Source organism: Cervus elaphus, chromosome 20, assembly GCF_910594005.1.
Source record: "Cervus elaphus chromosome 20, mCerEla1.1, whole genome shotgun sequence".
In the NCBI taxonomy this organism is placed as follows: domain Eukaryota; kingdom Metazoa; phylum Chordata; class Mammalia; order Artiodactyla; family Cervidae; genus Cervus; species Cervus elaphus.
The window spans coordinates 40,211,722-40,225,932 of record NC_057834.1 but is presented as its reverse complement, the minus strand read 5'-3'; the positions used below and the strand labels follow the sequence as shown (position 1 = coordinate 40,225,932).

At 48.3% G+C, this 14,211-nt stretch overlaps 1 protein-coding gene across 1 annotated transcript; it reads right to left on the bottom strand.

The window, feature by feature from the left end:
* Nucleotides 1–8,979: 8,979 nt before the first annotated feature.
* S100A12 (S100 calcium binding protein A12) lies at nucleotides 8,980–10,549 on the bottom strand. Its single transcript, XM_043876661.1, has 3 exons — nucleotides 10,394–10,549; nucleotides 9,707–9,863; nucleotides 8,980–9,233 (listed from the first exon to the last, which is right to left on the bottom strand). Exons 2-3 carry the CDS (start codon nucleotides 9,842–9,844, stop codon nucleotides 9,093–9,095), a joined length of 279 nt encoding a protein of 92 aa, XP_043732596.1. The 5' UTR covers nucleotides 9,845–9,863; nucleotides 10,394–10,549; the 3' UTR covers nucleotides 8,980–9,092.
* Between the last annotated feature and the right edge of the window lie 3,662 nt (nucleotides 10,550–14,211).

Below are 14,211 nucleotides of genomic sequence, written 5' to 3'. Positions count from 1 at the left end.
ATCTCCTGGAGTTTGTTCAAATTCATGCCCATTGAGTCGGTGATGCCATCCAACCATCTCATCCTCTGTGACCCCATTTTCCTCCTGCCCTCAATCTTTCCCAGTGTCAGGGACTTTTCCAATGAGTCAGGTCTTCACATCAGGTGGCCGAAATATTGGAGCTTGAGCTCCAGCATCAATCCTTCCAATGAATATTCAGGGTTGATTTATTTTAAGATTGACTGGTTTGATCTCCTTGCTATCCAGGTGGCTCTCAAGAGTCTTCTCCAGCACCACAATTCGAAAGCTCAACTCTTCAGTACTCAGTCTTCTTTATGATCCAACTCTCACACCCGTACATGACCACTGGAAAAACCACAGCCTGGGTTCTGGCCCGGACTAGATGCCTCGGATAGAGTAGGCTCCCCCCATCCCCTCCATCCACCGTTACCTATTGCAATGTGCCAGAAATATGTCTTTGACTTTGCTTCCCCACTGCACTGGGAACTCCACGAGGGCAAGTCATGGCATCTGTCTTATTTTCTAGTTTATCCCAGCACCTGGAGTAGTGACTGATACACAGTAGGCTCTCAACCAATAGTGACTGTACAGATGTCCTAAAATACTCTACATGCTCCATGATCCCTTCTTGGGGGGTAATGTGAAGAAAGGAGGGAGAGGGAGTAGGATTAAAACCAGCAAAATGTCCCCAAAGCCTCAATCACCAGGAGAAAATATCAGAGGTTCTGTATATCATCATGGCATCTCCAACTGGAAGATAAGGGCAGTGAGGGGATGGGATTCTGGAGCCCCTCCCCAGCTTTATTCGGTCTTACCAGTTCTGCCTTCAACTATTGCACACTAGAAGCTTCCATCTGAATAAAGGAGTTTGTCCTGAAAAAAGTTTGAACATTGTTGGTTTAACCCAACCTGTCCCACCCTCACAGTTGAGTGTTTCTCTCCCTGCCAAGCAGTTGGCCCCACCCTGCCCGGACTCCTCCAGAAAAGGGAGCGTCCTCCTTTGGTGCCGACACTTAGAAAGCCTTCCATTAGATCAGCCAAAATCTGTCTCCTCGTGCCTGCTGAGCATTAACCCTGGTTTCCTCCCACACCACTGGGGGCACAGAATAAATCTAACTCCTTCCATGCACACAGCTACCCAATCAGTTCTTCAAAACATTTCCCTAAATCACATCCCACTTTCCCCAGGCTCTGCACAATTGCACCAGGAATACTCTCCTCACCTTGAGGTCTCTAGGGAGTCCCTTAATGGCCATGAGGGCCTAAAGCCTGTGTCACCACCCCCTCCCCTTTCCTGACCACCCACCTTCCTCAAGCACATGGGGGCTTGTTGCTCCAGGCCCATAGGACTCTCCGATATGTCTACCTCCGCACTTGCACTAGGGAACTGGAATCCCTTATCTAGAGGCAGGGGCAATGGCTGATTGCCCCCAGGTGCCAGCGTGGAATAAACTCTCAGGAGCATTTTGAATGAGCAAGGGAAGATATGATGGTCCTAGGGCCCCGTGGGGGCTGGAGGGTGAAGTTGGAGCTGTCTTGGGGAGAGGGTGAGGTAGGGACCGCTTTGGACATAAGGGGTGTGCCGATGGTCTGGCAACCTGAAGGCCGGAGATTGTGGAGCAGCTGGGCTCAGAACAATAGGGGACAGAGCTTCTTAGTTACCAAGGGTTCCACTTTTTGCCTTATCTCTTTGTTAGCTCGGTCTGAGAGGAGCAGGCTGCTCCAGATCCCAGGGGGGAAGGTGTTATAGCAAACCGCTCTCACAGAGCCCTGAGGGATTTTGTTAAAAGAGCTGACCTGATGGAAGGGTGACTTAGCCCTTCCAACTGATTAGCTTCTCCTATTCCAAAAAAGTGGTTCTATGGAGTAGAAGGGAGTCATCTTCTTCCCTCAGACAAAGAATGAGAGCATCAGGGTCAAGGTAAAGATTCCCACTCCAGGTGAGAAATGCTGACTACCTCTATGATTAATGAGTCCTTTCAAGAAACAAAAGCTTTGGGATTTCCCCAGTATTATGCTGATTGAAGAACAGAAAGCCTGTTGTCAGATGCCTGTCCCCTGATTCCTGTAAGAGGGAGTTGCCCTCCTTGGCAGTGGAGCCTGAACGTCTACATACCTTTCTGGGAGGGGTGAGGAAGTACAGGGGCACCACCAGCTGCAGGACACTGCCCAGAGGCTTAACGATGCTCAGAATATGCTCTGGGACCTGGGCGGTGCCCAGAGGCTTAATGATGCTCAGAATATGCTCTGGGACCTGAGCGGTGCGAAATGCTTCCAGAACTGGGCATGGAGATTAATTCGTTTGTCATTCACTTGTCTTCTTATTCACTCGAGAGACAATAATAACAGACTTATTGTATGTCAAGCTCTGTATAAGGCTCTAAGGGGCCCCCGCAATAAATAACGCTTCACTCTGTCATTTAAGGAACTCCCAGGACTGCAGGGCAGAAAAGACAGCCTCTTAAATGAGTCTGATATAGAAAATCAAAGGCCAGAGAGGGGTAAGGTTCTGTGGGGCTTTGATGGGAGGGCTGTCATTTGCCTGATGGTCTCCTTGAGGGGTGAGTTAAGGCTGGTGGCTGCAGGCAACCTCAGATAAATGTGCAAGTGCTTCAGAAAAAGAGCCCATGTGCAAAGGCCTGGATGTAGAAGAGAAGGAGATGGGAGATAGAGAGGAGAGAGGAGGGGATACTAGGCCAGGGAGCTACACTTTCCAGAAAACAGAGGACAGAAGCAGCAGTGGAGATTTGGAGAGGGAAATGATATACTCATACTTTGGAAAAGTCTGCTGTGTGGGGGATGACTTGGGGCAGAAATGAGACAGGTTAGGAGGCAGCACAATGGTCCACGTGAGGCTAGGAAAGCCCGAGGTGGTGCTTCTCAGAGAAATGATGCTTTCAGCCAGGGTCTCAAACTACCCAGACCCTATGTCAACAGGGCAGGTGTGTCCCACCACCTCTACAGGAAAAAGAAGAGAATTGCGTGATGTTTCCCAAGACCTTGCTGGGAAGAAAGGCCTCAGCTTTCACCAGTGGGCTGAGGCAATCTTACACAAGCCTGACACAAGCCCTGCCATGAAGTAAACTCCAGAATCCAACCTCAGTGCCCTGTCTCCTCCCACAGTTGCTGAAAACCTGTGTTTTAGAAAGCCCTGTGTCATGGATTTTGACACTTCAATTACCAAAGTGACAGTAGGAACTGAAATAATTGGTTGCTCAAGTCCTACTTCTGCTTGGGACTTGGGCTGAAACAATTCGTCTATGGAAAGACTCTGGTCAATCCCCTGGCTGAACTAGACCCCTAGCTCTGTCCTCAGAGGTCCCTGCCTGCACACATTAAACAGGGAAAGTGGTCACTGGGGTAGGGGGAGAGACGGGCCTCCAGTGTGCATTCCCAGGGTTTCCCTTTTCTCTGTGAGTTCCCACACTTTTGCCCATGAACCCAGAATTGTCTCAAGTGCGGTGAGATTGTATAGTGAGGAGGGGGACTATTGCCAGTGTTGCAGGAAACGGGGACCTCTTCCAGGGCCCTAAAGGGAGCTGTTGTCTAACACTCAGAAGTGAACTGTCCGAGGAGTCACACATCCCGACAAAGCAAGAGACTTTACTGGGAAGGGACACCTGGGTGGAGAAAGGGACCCAGGAGAACTACTCTGCCATATGGCTCAAAGTCTCGGGTTTTATGGTGGTGGGGTTAGTTTCCTGGTTGTCTCTGGCCAGTCTCTCTGACTCAGGGTCCATCCTGGTGGTGCACACATTGTTCACTCAAAATGTATTCCAGTGAGGAGGATTCTGGGAGGTCGGTAGGATGCTCGTCTCCTTTTGACCTTTCCTAAATTCTTCTGATTTGAAGTGGCTTGTTGATTTCATGTTCCTTACCAGGACCTCCTGTCATAAAATAACTCACAGGAATGGTTACCACGGTGCCTGGCCAGGGTGGGCAGTTTCAGACCCTGTGTTTCCCCTAACACCAAGACTGAGGCAGGCGAGGGGTGAAGAGGAGAGTAGTGGGTGTTTGCACCAGGGTAGCAGGATTCCAGCATGGGGCACAGGGCAGCCCACTTCCATCCATCCCCCTCCTCTCTTCCTTCTCCTCTTAGCCTGCCTCCTCTCTTTCTCTTTCCTTCCTACAATTTCCTTTCTGAGTCTCTTTCTGAATCTCCTTCACTTGGTGCATTCCGCCTCTTGATCTCAGGCCTCAGGTGCAGCCTCAAGTAAGTAGGGTATTGTCTGGGAGGGGAATGCCTTTGAGGTATAATCAGGGCCATATTTCACCAGGGATGACACCTCCTAAGCAAAAGATGCTCAGCTTCTGAGATGCCCACTAGCAATGGAAGGAGATTACAATGGGAAACAGTTATAGATAGGGCTGAGGGTATTGAGCCTGGAAAAGAGAAGCTGTAGGGATTGTGACAACTGCCTTCAAATATTGCCGAGGTCTGGAGAAAGGGTTTCTCTCCACAACGAGGAGTCTAAAGCCCTCTCTGATGGGGTATACTTGCTGCCAGGTCTCCGCACCCTCCCCACCACCGCCACAAGCATCTCACTTTCGTTTTATAAAAGCTGTTGTTCCCTTCAGTTAGCAAACAGTAACTTGGTTCTACTAAGCCAATATGCATCACTGAATAACGGAAGGGGCAGGACACTGTCACAAGTTGACAAGACACAGCAGGTCCCAGCTCGGCTGGGGTTTCTGTTCAGGGAAACTCAGGCAAGAAACAAGCCAAAGAAGAAAGAGTAGATCATTGCAGGTGCGGATGAGCGCCACAGTAAGAGGAAGACATGCTAGAACAACTACTAACTGGGCTGGGGGACCAGACAGGGCTTCCCAGGGAGGTGACAATGAGAATGAGACCTGGATGATAAGAAGCACCGGAGAAAGAAAGTCTGCAGGGTCTTCGTCAGGTAGTGACACAATGTGATTTATGTTTGGGCGTCACACTGGCTACTGCAGGGACAAGGGACTGGGGACCCAGATTGGGAGCACAGGAATCAGGTCGGAGGCTGTTATAGGGATTTACTGAGCCTGATGTTTGTGTCAAACACTTTGCAGGCCCCCTGCCTTCAAGGAGCCTTCAACCTAACAGGAACAACAGACACCCAAATAGCTATTTCCCATATTAAGTTGTGGCCGTAAAACAAAAGTGATGAGAAGCATAATATGCCTGGCAGCACAAAGGAGGTGCTTTTCATTAGTGTTCTTGGGTGGAGCAGGTGTGAGGAGGAGGGAGGATTAAGGAAAGATTCCTCAGATTAATGCTGAAAGGGCAAGAATTGAACTTCTGCTTACCTGGGGCCGGGTTAAGTAACAGGAGAAATCAGAGAAGCAGAGGAAGTCAGGTCTTGCCCACCAGACTTTCACAATCTGGTTTGCTTCCTTTTAACATATGGGCCAAGTTAAATGACAAGTCCTAGCCAGGCTAGCCCCAGGGGCTCTTGGTGGCCATCTCCCTGAATCCAGATTCTTCTCCTGACTTCCAAAGTCCCAGTGTGCAGAAACTTAGCTCACGGTGTGCGGCAGTGTGCCGGCCCAAGATTTCCTCCTGAAGGGCAGGGGTGCACTCGGAACACCCGGAAGAGTGCCCTTTGTGTCCCTTGTCACATAATCTGGGCTCAGTCACTGTCGTGTCCGACTCTCTGTGACCCCATGGACTGTAGCCCACTAGGCTCCTCTGTCCATGGGATTTCCCAGGCGAGAATACTGCAGTGGGTTGCCATTTCCTTCTCCAGGGGATCTTCCCAACCCAGGAACTGAACCCACACGTCTCCTGCATTGGCAAGTGGCCTTCCCATATAAATTAGCATTTCCTGTCAGTGTTAACACCTCCTGAGTGCTTACTCGGCATCAGATGCTGCGCTAAGTGCTTTGCATGTTTTGCTAGGTTATCTAATCCTCACTTCAACTCTGGGAAAGATGCTGCTGTTATTTCCATTTTATTGATGGGGAAACTGAGGCTTAGAGATTTTAAGTGACTAGTTCAAGGTCTCACAATTAGTAAAAGGTAAAACTAGGATCTGAATCTGGAAATACAACTTTAATCCTCATCCTTAGGTCACTACCATTTCTTTGCCCAAGAATACCCTGATTCCCATCTTTCTAGATCCTACTTTAAGTTCTCCATCCCATCCAAGTATCTCAGTTAAAATTGAATTATACCTGAGTGTTCACCTAGTCTAAACTCTTCAAATGAATTTCCAAAATTCCTTTGAATTCTTCAAAAATGAAGAAGACAGAGATCCAGAGAGGCAAAGTGATTTTCCCAAGGTCACTCAGGAAATGAGGGCTTTCCCTGAGTGGTCCTCCTTTCTCATTCTTCAGCGATGGAAGCTTTCATTCCAAGACCACCTTCTCTGGGTCCTGAAGTCCTTCATCTTCTGCCAGTCCCACTCCATCCCCATCTTCATCCTCTGCCCCAGCCTCATCCCCAGGAGAGGTCTCCATAGGTTCCTACTTGCCACAATCTCCTCCAGCCTCAACCTTGCCTCATGTCCACATCACAGACATAGTGGTTTCCTCTGTTGGACACTCCAGCAAACTTCCAACCCTGGGGCCTCTGGGGCCAGGACTTATCACTTCCTGGCCTCAGTACTGAATCCCAGCTTTCTACACAACATCTCTGCCCGGTTTTGCACCAAAATACAAACCCACCTCTGCCCCAATATGAAGTTTCTCTTCTCACTTTTCCTCATATCTGTCATACCTGTGCTCCAGCAAGTTACCTAATCGTTTAAAATGGTGTCAGAAACTCTGCCCTCCTGGCCCATTCCTGCTGCTGAAGAGGAGGCAGGTGGGCCTGTCAGAGCCTAAGGCTACGCCCTGGCTGCTGCTTTCACAGTATCCCATCCTGTTCAGGCTGCTATAACAAATGCCCTAGACGAGAGGTCCCCAAACTTTTCAGCACCAGGGACCAGTTTCATGGAAAACAATTTTTCCATGGACATGGTGTGGAGATGGTTTTAGGTTGATTCAAGTACATAACTTTTCTTGTGCACTTTATTTTTAATCTAATTCTGCCACTGATCTGACGGGAGGTACCAGTTCACAGCCTGAAGGTTGGGGAGCCCTGCCATAATCCAGATGGCTTAAACAACAGACCTTTAATCTCCCAGTTCTAGAGGCTGGAAGCCTGAGATCAGGCTGCCAAGTAGAGTTGAGGGTGTGGTGAGGGCTCTCTTCTAGGCTTGTAGACTTGCTGTGTGCTCAGATGACCTCCTCTCCATGTGTGCTCATAGAGAGAAATCTTTATTCTTCTTCTTATAAGGGCACTAATCTCACCATGAAGGTCCCACCCTCATGACTGATCTAATTACCTCCCAAAGGGCCCATCTCCAAATACCAACACACTAGGGGTTAGAGCCTCAACAAATGAATTTCCAAGGGTACACACACCCATAGTATGCAGGTATTCTGACCTCTTGACAAAATGGACCTCTTGACATCTGGACCAAAGGAGCATGCCATCTATCCCAGACCTGACTCAGTACTTGACAGGGGATGGTGGACAGGGAGACCCCCACTAACTTCTTCCCATTCAGATGGAATGCACTTTTCACTAGGGAACCTGACACTTGGCCCCTACGGAGATTATTCCATGCTCCTTCCTGTTTCACCCTGGACCTTTTATAGGGATCAAATCAATAGCCTATTAATTTCCATGAGTTTTGAGCAAACTCCAAGAGATAGTGAAGGACAGGGAAGCCTGGTGCACTGCAGTCCATGGGGTCAGAAAGAGTTGGACATGACTGAGTGACTGAACAAAAACGATTTCCATTCACTCATTCATTTTTTTTTTTTTTAAACTGCACTGGGTATTTGATTCAGGATGAGAGCTTTTTTTGTGTGAGCCCTGTTGTGAGACCCAGGATGGTACCTGGGTCCCCTGCCTGCAATGGAAGGCAGATTCCTAACCACTGGACCACCAGGTAAGCCCCCATATGTTCACTTCTATAAGAGATATTTCTGAAATAACTACTGCATGCCAAGCACAGTGCTGACGACAGAGACACCGCACCTACTTGCACACATCCCTGTCAATGCAGGAGGCAGACATTAAACAAATAAGCACCCCAGTGGATACAGAATCTCAGCAGGAGCAAAGAGCCCGGCAGGAGAGCAGCACAGTCCTAGGGGACCATGTCACGAAGAACCTGGCCTAGATCAGTGCGGGGAGGGAGTCTGGCCTGAAAAGTCTTCCCTCCCCCGTACCCATGCTTGCCTCCTGCTCCTGTTTCCCTTTTTCCTGCACCTTTTCAAATCTGCCCCAAGTTTCATGATCCGTACAGGAAGCATAAGTGAAATCATCTCACTCTCTTGCTCAAAACCCCCTGTGACTCCTTAGCACACTTGGCACAAAGTCTAAGGTCCTCCCCACAGACTGTAAGCCCCTGCTCCCTACACCTGTTTCCTGCAGGCGCTCATGTCCCACCAGCCCCGCCTCAGCTCTGCACCCCCCACCATACTGGCCATCGAGCAGGTCAGGCTCGAGCCTGTCTCAGGGCCTCGACCTCTCTCTACAGGAGCTCTTGACCCCCAGACATCCACAAGCTGCTCTCCATCCTTCTCAGATCTCTGCCCAAATGCATCCCTCGGTCAGCATATTTAAACCAGGAACCCTGTCCTTCCCTCTGCCCTATAATGCTTTGCTTTGGGTTTCTGTATATCTCTTTTCGTTACCTACCAGTGTATCACAGATGCATTTGTATGCTAATACTTAGTCGTTTGTCAGCTGGTTCATTTTCAATTCCCTCCCTATTAGAATGAAAACCCCAAAAGGATGAGGACTTCATGTCTTTGGTCTCTGGCTATTATAGATGCTCACTAAATATTTGTTGAATAAATGAACAAATTAGAGAGATTTAATAAATTCTTGGTGAACAAATGAGCAGACAGAGAGGGGGTCTCAGAAGTCTAAATCGGGCTTGTCAGAACAGCAGGGGTGAGGAAGGATCAAGTTTGACAAAAGAAAAAACAGGACACAGATTCTGCTAAGAACTTTGCCAAAGTACGTTTATTAATTCTCTCTTCCCTCAGGTAAGGCAGCCTCAGGGAGGAGAAGAGAATGTCTTCTTGGGGACATTGCTGGAAAGAGCTTCCTACTCTTTGTGGATATCTTCGTGGGCTGTCTTCAGCACCCTGGACACCAGGACTATGAATTCCTCAAAGCTGACCTGTCCATCTTTATTGGCATCCAACTCTTGGAATATTTTGTCAATGGTAGCTTGATCTTTGGTGTTCTGGGGGAAAAGAAAGCAGGGGTAGTGAGTTCCACTTTCTTCAGGCCTCACATCCCTCAGATCTCAGCTCAGGGCAGCCAGGGAAGAGTAACTTATGAGCCAAAACTATGTGGGAGAATCCAATATGAGAAAATGGAAGGCAGAAGAGAAGCAGCTGTCTTGAGCCATCCTAGAACCAAGTCTTAACCTGAAGATGTTGTACAACTCAGTAATCCAACCCCGCCCGGCCCTGCCTCTCTCCACTTTGTAGAGAGAGGAAGGAATGAAGCAGCCTAAGGTGATGGAGAGAGCTATTCAGAGAGAGAGAGAGAGAGGTGGCCCCCTGTACTGCAGCTGGAAGGGGCTGGGGAATATCCTCGGGAGCGCAAACTGGGGTGAACCCACCCCAGTCCTTGCCCCCGCCATCATCCTTCAGGCCACCGCCTTCAGAGCAAGGCGGTGGGAAACTTTGCCAAGAGAGGAGCCTCCCATACCTTGAGGGTGTTGGGAAGTTCCTTTGTGATCAGCTGCTTCAGCTCACGTTTGATGAGGGTATCGTAATCCCCCAGCCGAACGGAGTACTGGTGGAAGATGTTGATGATTCCCTCCAGGTAATCTTCCAGCTTAGTCATCTTACCAACCTACGTTCACCTTCAGGAGACAAGGGAGGTCTTGGGCAGTGCTTCCCCAACCCCGCAGTTCCACTGTCTCCTCTTTCCTCATTAATGGTTTAGACAAGGGCTACTATCCCGAGTCTGCTGCTCTGTTTGACCCACGGTGAATGTTCTTATTTGTGGATAGAATAGGGGGAGAAGGACATAGGATACCACCTAAAGTATAAAAGAATCAGCCTCAACTCTCATGTGTTCCATGTGCCCCCATCTCCTGGGGAGTATAATTCAAAGAGTATTGGTCACTCAGGCTCACCTGGGAAGGGTTCTGTTGCCCAGACTGTTTCCTTTCCCCAAGCGATGGTAGTTTAAGGCCCTTACACATGCCGGCCACCCCACCCACCTTGGCCATTCCCAAGTCCTGAGGCTGGGTCTTCGTATCAGATCAAGAGCTGGCATCCTTGGTCCCAAAATGCAGTCAGCCAGAGGGGATTCAGATGGCAAGGAGTTATGGCTCCCACCATCCTGCCAAGTGGCCCCCAAGGGCTGAGCCAAGGAAAGGACACTTACCCCTCTGCAGAGAAGTCTGGAATGCCAAGAGTGTGCACAGCAGTGATGAGGAGCTCTGGGCTAGGGAGGTTTTTATAAATCAGGCTTTACCTTTGACCTCTGGTGAAGAAACATCTCTGATTCATCTTGGGGTGAGCGCTGGCTGATACTCTGTTGCTCAAGAGAAGCTTCAGAGCTGCGGCTTTGACTGCAATGCAGGCAGCTCAGATTGCACCCATGGTGGATGCCACCTGTCACACTCCCTCTCATCCTGAAACAGAACGCCCATCCCTGCCACACCCACACTCCCCCCACCCCATCCCCCCAACACACACACACACACATGTGTCCATCATGTTTCTCAGCCCTGGGGCAGGACCCAGCCTGCAGGTTGAGCTCTGTTCCCTGCTTCCTGTTAAGAGGCTAAGAGAACAAGTTTCAATGCCTGCGTGGCTCCTACCCAGAAAGGGAAGGGCTGGGGAGAGGCGTCTGCTAAGTATCTGTACAACAAAAACAAGAATGGTAATAAAAAACAATCAAAGTGGACGTGTAATCCTGAAACAGAAAAAAGACACTGGTTTAAAACTAAAGAAATCTATCCCAAGGGTCAGGCAGGTTGGGCTGTCGGAGCAACAGCTGCCGGAGCAGGAGGACGCACACCTGTGTGGGCACATGGGCATGGATGCTCCGCTCTCCTCACCTGTCTGTGGGCCCCCTCGTGCTGCTTCTGCAGGCAGAGCAGTAGCCCCGGCCCAGGCTGGCTGCGGATGGCCCAGCATTTTGAAGAGTACGTACAGAGTTATTTTCTCTTCGTTGTGTCCTGTTTGGTTTGCTCTGCTTTTGACAGCTTTGATTTATTTTATTTTTGATGCCCCCTTTTAGCCATGTGGGATTCCCTGGCAGCTCAGACGGTAAAGCGTCTGCCCACAATGAGGGAGACCCGGGTTCCATCCCTGGGTCAGGAAGATTCCCTGGAGAAGGAAATGGCAACCCACTCCAGTACTCTTGCCAAGAAAATTCCATGGATGGAGGAGCCTGGTGGGCTACAGTCCATGGGGTCGCAGAGAGTCGGACATGACTGAGCAACTTCACTTTTGGCCATATAAACTATTTCTAGTAATTATATATTTTTATTTATGAATTAAAAAATGCCATTTCTCATACCAAAAAAAAAAAAAACCTAAAGAAATCTGAATATAAAGCTTAGAACTCAGTCGATAATAAAGCATCAAGAGTGATTGATTAATTGTAACATATGTACCACGCTATATAAGATGCTAACAATAGGGGAGGCTATGCAGGACTATGGGAGCTGCCTATATTATTTTCCCAATTTTTCTCAGTTTTTCCATACATCTAAAAAAGCTTCGGAACTAAAGTCTAACAAACAACTAAAGCTGTTTGCTTGTTTGTTTTAAAGCCCAAAGTCTTTGTTTTTGTTTTTTTGGCCATGCTGCCCGGCCATGCTTCTGGGATCTTAGTTCCCTGACTAGGGATTGAATCCAGGCCACAGCAGTGACAGACCAAGTCCTAACCAGTGGACCACCAGGGAAATCCCCTCCTTTTAAAAGTGGGCATTGTGTTGGCCACTCACACTATGCCAGACACCGCCTTACACGAACCCTCACCTAATTCTCCAAACAGCCTTCACTCCAACAGTGGGGTGAGTGGTAACGGTTTGCTCATTTGAAGATGAAGAAAAGGAGTTTGGAGAGGTTAAGGAACTTTTCTAAGTGCCAAATTCAAGATTGTTTGTTTTCAAAACCTTTGCCATTTTGTAATTGTTCCTTAAAATGAGAATGGTTGCTTTTTTCTTGTAAAAATAATACATGCTCATACTTTTTATAGAAAAAAAAACTAGATTTTGGTAAATGACGCCATCTTGTATCAGACCGATCTTTTTCTTCCATTTTTTTTTAAACACAGTCAATTCTTGATTAGCCTTTTTAAAAATCATTTCTTCTGTACTCCTCCACACCCCCCAGCTCACTGTGTCAGACTTGGGCCCAGAGCAGCACGAATTCCATGGTTGCCCTCCGGGAATTTGGAGTCTAATGGGTTCAGAGACCTTCCTGAATCATAACACACACAGTTCACCGCACATGAAGGTGGGAGATTTCTGAGCACTGATCAGGTCAAGACTAGAGACTTGGATTCCACACTGGAATGGGGCCTTGGGCGAACCAGGGCTGCCTGGCAGGCCACAGTGAGAAGAGTGCCAGGGACCCAACTGTGCCCTTGGGCAAGCCCTTGACCTCTGTGAGCCTGCTTCTTCATGTGCGTGAGTCAGTCAACTCACCAGCCTCCTTTAGTTCCCAGAGTAGTTATGAGGCTAGCGGATAGAATATGTGAGAAAAGGCTTGAAAACAGTAAAGAGCAATCTTTAAGTTGGTTTTTCTTTTACCCTTACCCACCCAGCATAGATATGGGTCATTTAGCCCAGCAGGCATGAACCTGAGTCCAGAGCCAGCCCTCCAGGGCCCAGCCCCTGGACACTGGGGGGTGTCCAGCAAAACAAAGAGACCTTCCTCTTCTGTGTCCTGACAAGTGTCTACTGGTAGGGGAGGCTACACCCTAGCTTTCCCTCTGAGCACCAGCCCCTACATCTGTGGACCCGCAATGCCTTTCAGAAGGCAAGGGAGTCAATGCAGCAGGCAAATGGCACAGTTCCTGGCATGCGGAATAATGGTATTTGCCTTACCCTCCTCCCTTCTCCCCCCCTGACCCCACCGAAAAGGTAGGATTGGCCCCAAGGGGCAAGGCGAAGCCCAGGCAATGTTCCCTCCAGCTGCTGGCCTTGGTGCTCCCAAGGGTATTCCAGAGACTGGTGACCTCCTGGCTGGCCCTTGGGCTGGCCCTGCCTCCCCATCGACAGGAACTCCTCAAGGTCAGGACTGTGTAGGAAGGCTGATGCTCATGGCAGCCAAGGAGGATGAAGAGTATGGGCAACTCTTCTGTTGATAATTTGATAAAGATGATACGGCAATGGTGGATACATGTCATTATACATTTGTCAAAACCCATAGAATGTACAACATGAAAACTGAACAGTAATGTGAATTATGGACCTTGGTTAACAACAATGCATTAATGTTGGCTCATCAACTGTAGCAAATGGTGTTGTTTAGTTGCTCAGTCGTGTCCAACTCTTTGTGACCCCATGGACTGCAGCACGCCAAGCTTCCCTGTCCTTCACTATCTCCCAGAGTTTGCTCAAACTCATGTCCATTGAGTCGGTGGTGCCATCCAACCATCTCATCCTCTACCAGAGGTCAGTAACCGTGGAGCTGGGGGAGAGAGGGCTAAGGGGTGTATGAGAACTACCTGGACTTTCTGCTCAATTTTGCTGTAAACTAAAACCTCCCTTTAAAAATAAAGTTTATTAATAAAAAAAAAATACTACTGCCTCTAAAGTCACTCTGTACAAAAAGTAATAGGATACAGTACAACAAGAAACAAACTTTTCAAATAAATTTTGAGCCAAATTGATAGAGATTCACCTGCACAACTCCCTCTATGAAGTTAGTCAAAAACCACGACAACAGTGGGGAACTCAGCACATTAAGGAAAATGTTAACTAACAAAAACATGAATTCATTCTAACTCTTCTAACCTCAATGAGAAACAAATACATGCTCTAAAGTAGAAGACAGATCTTCAAGAGAATTAAACTGAATGTGATCATGTAAACACCTTGACAATGTATATTCTCTAAATTTTCATAATGCAAAGAAACAGTGAATTAAGCTGATAAATCTGAGTAAAGCGTATATGGGAATTTCTTGTACCTCACCTGTAATTTCTCTGTGAGTTTGGAATTGTCAAAGTAAATTACATCA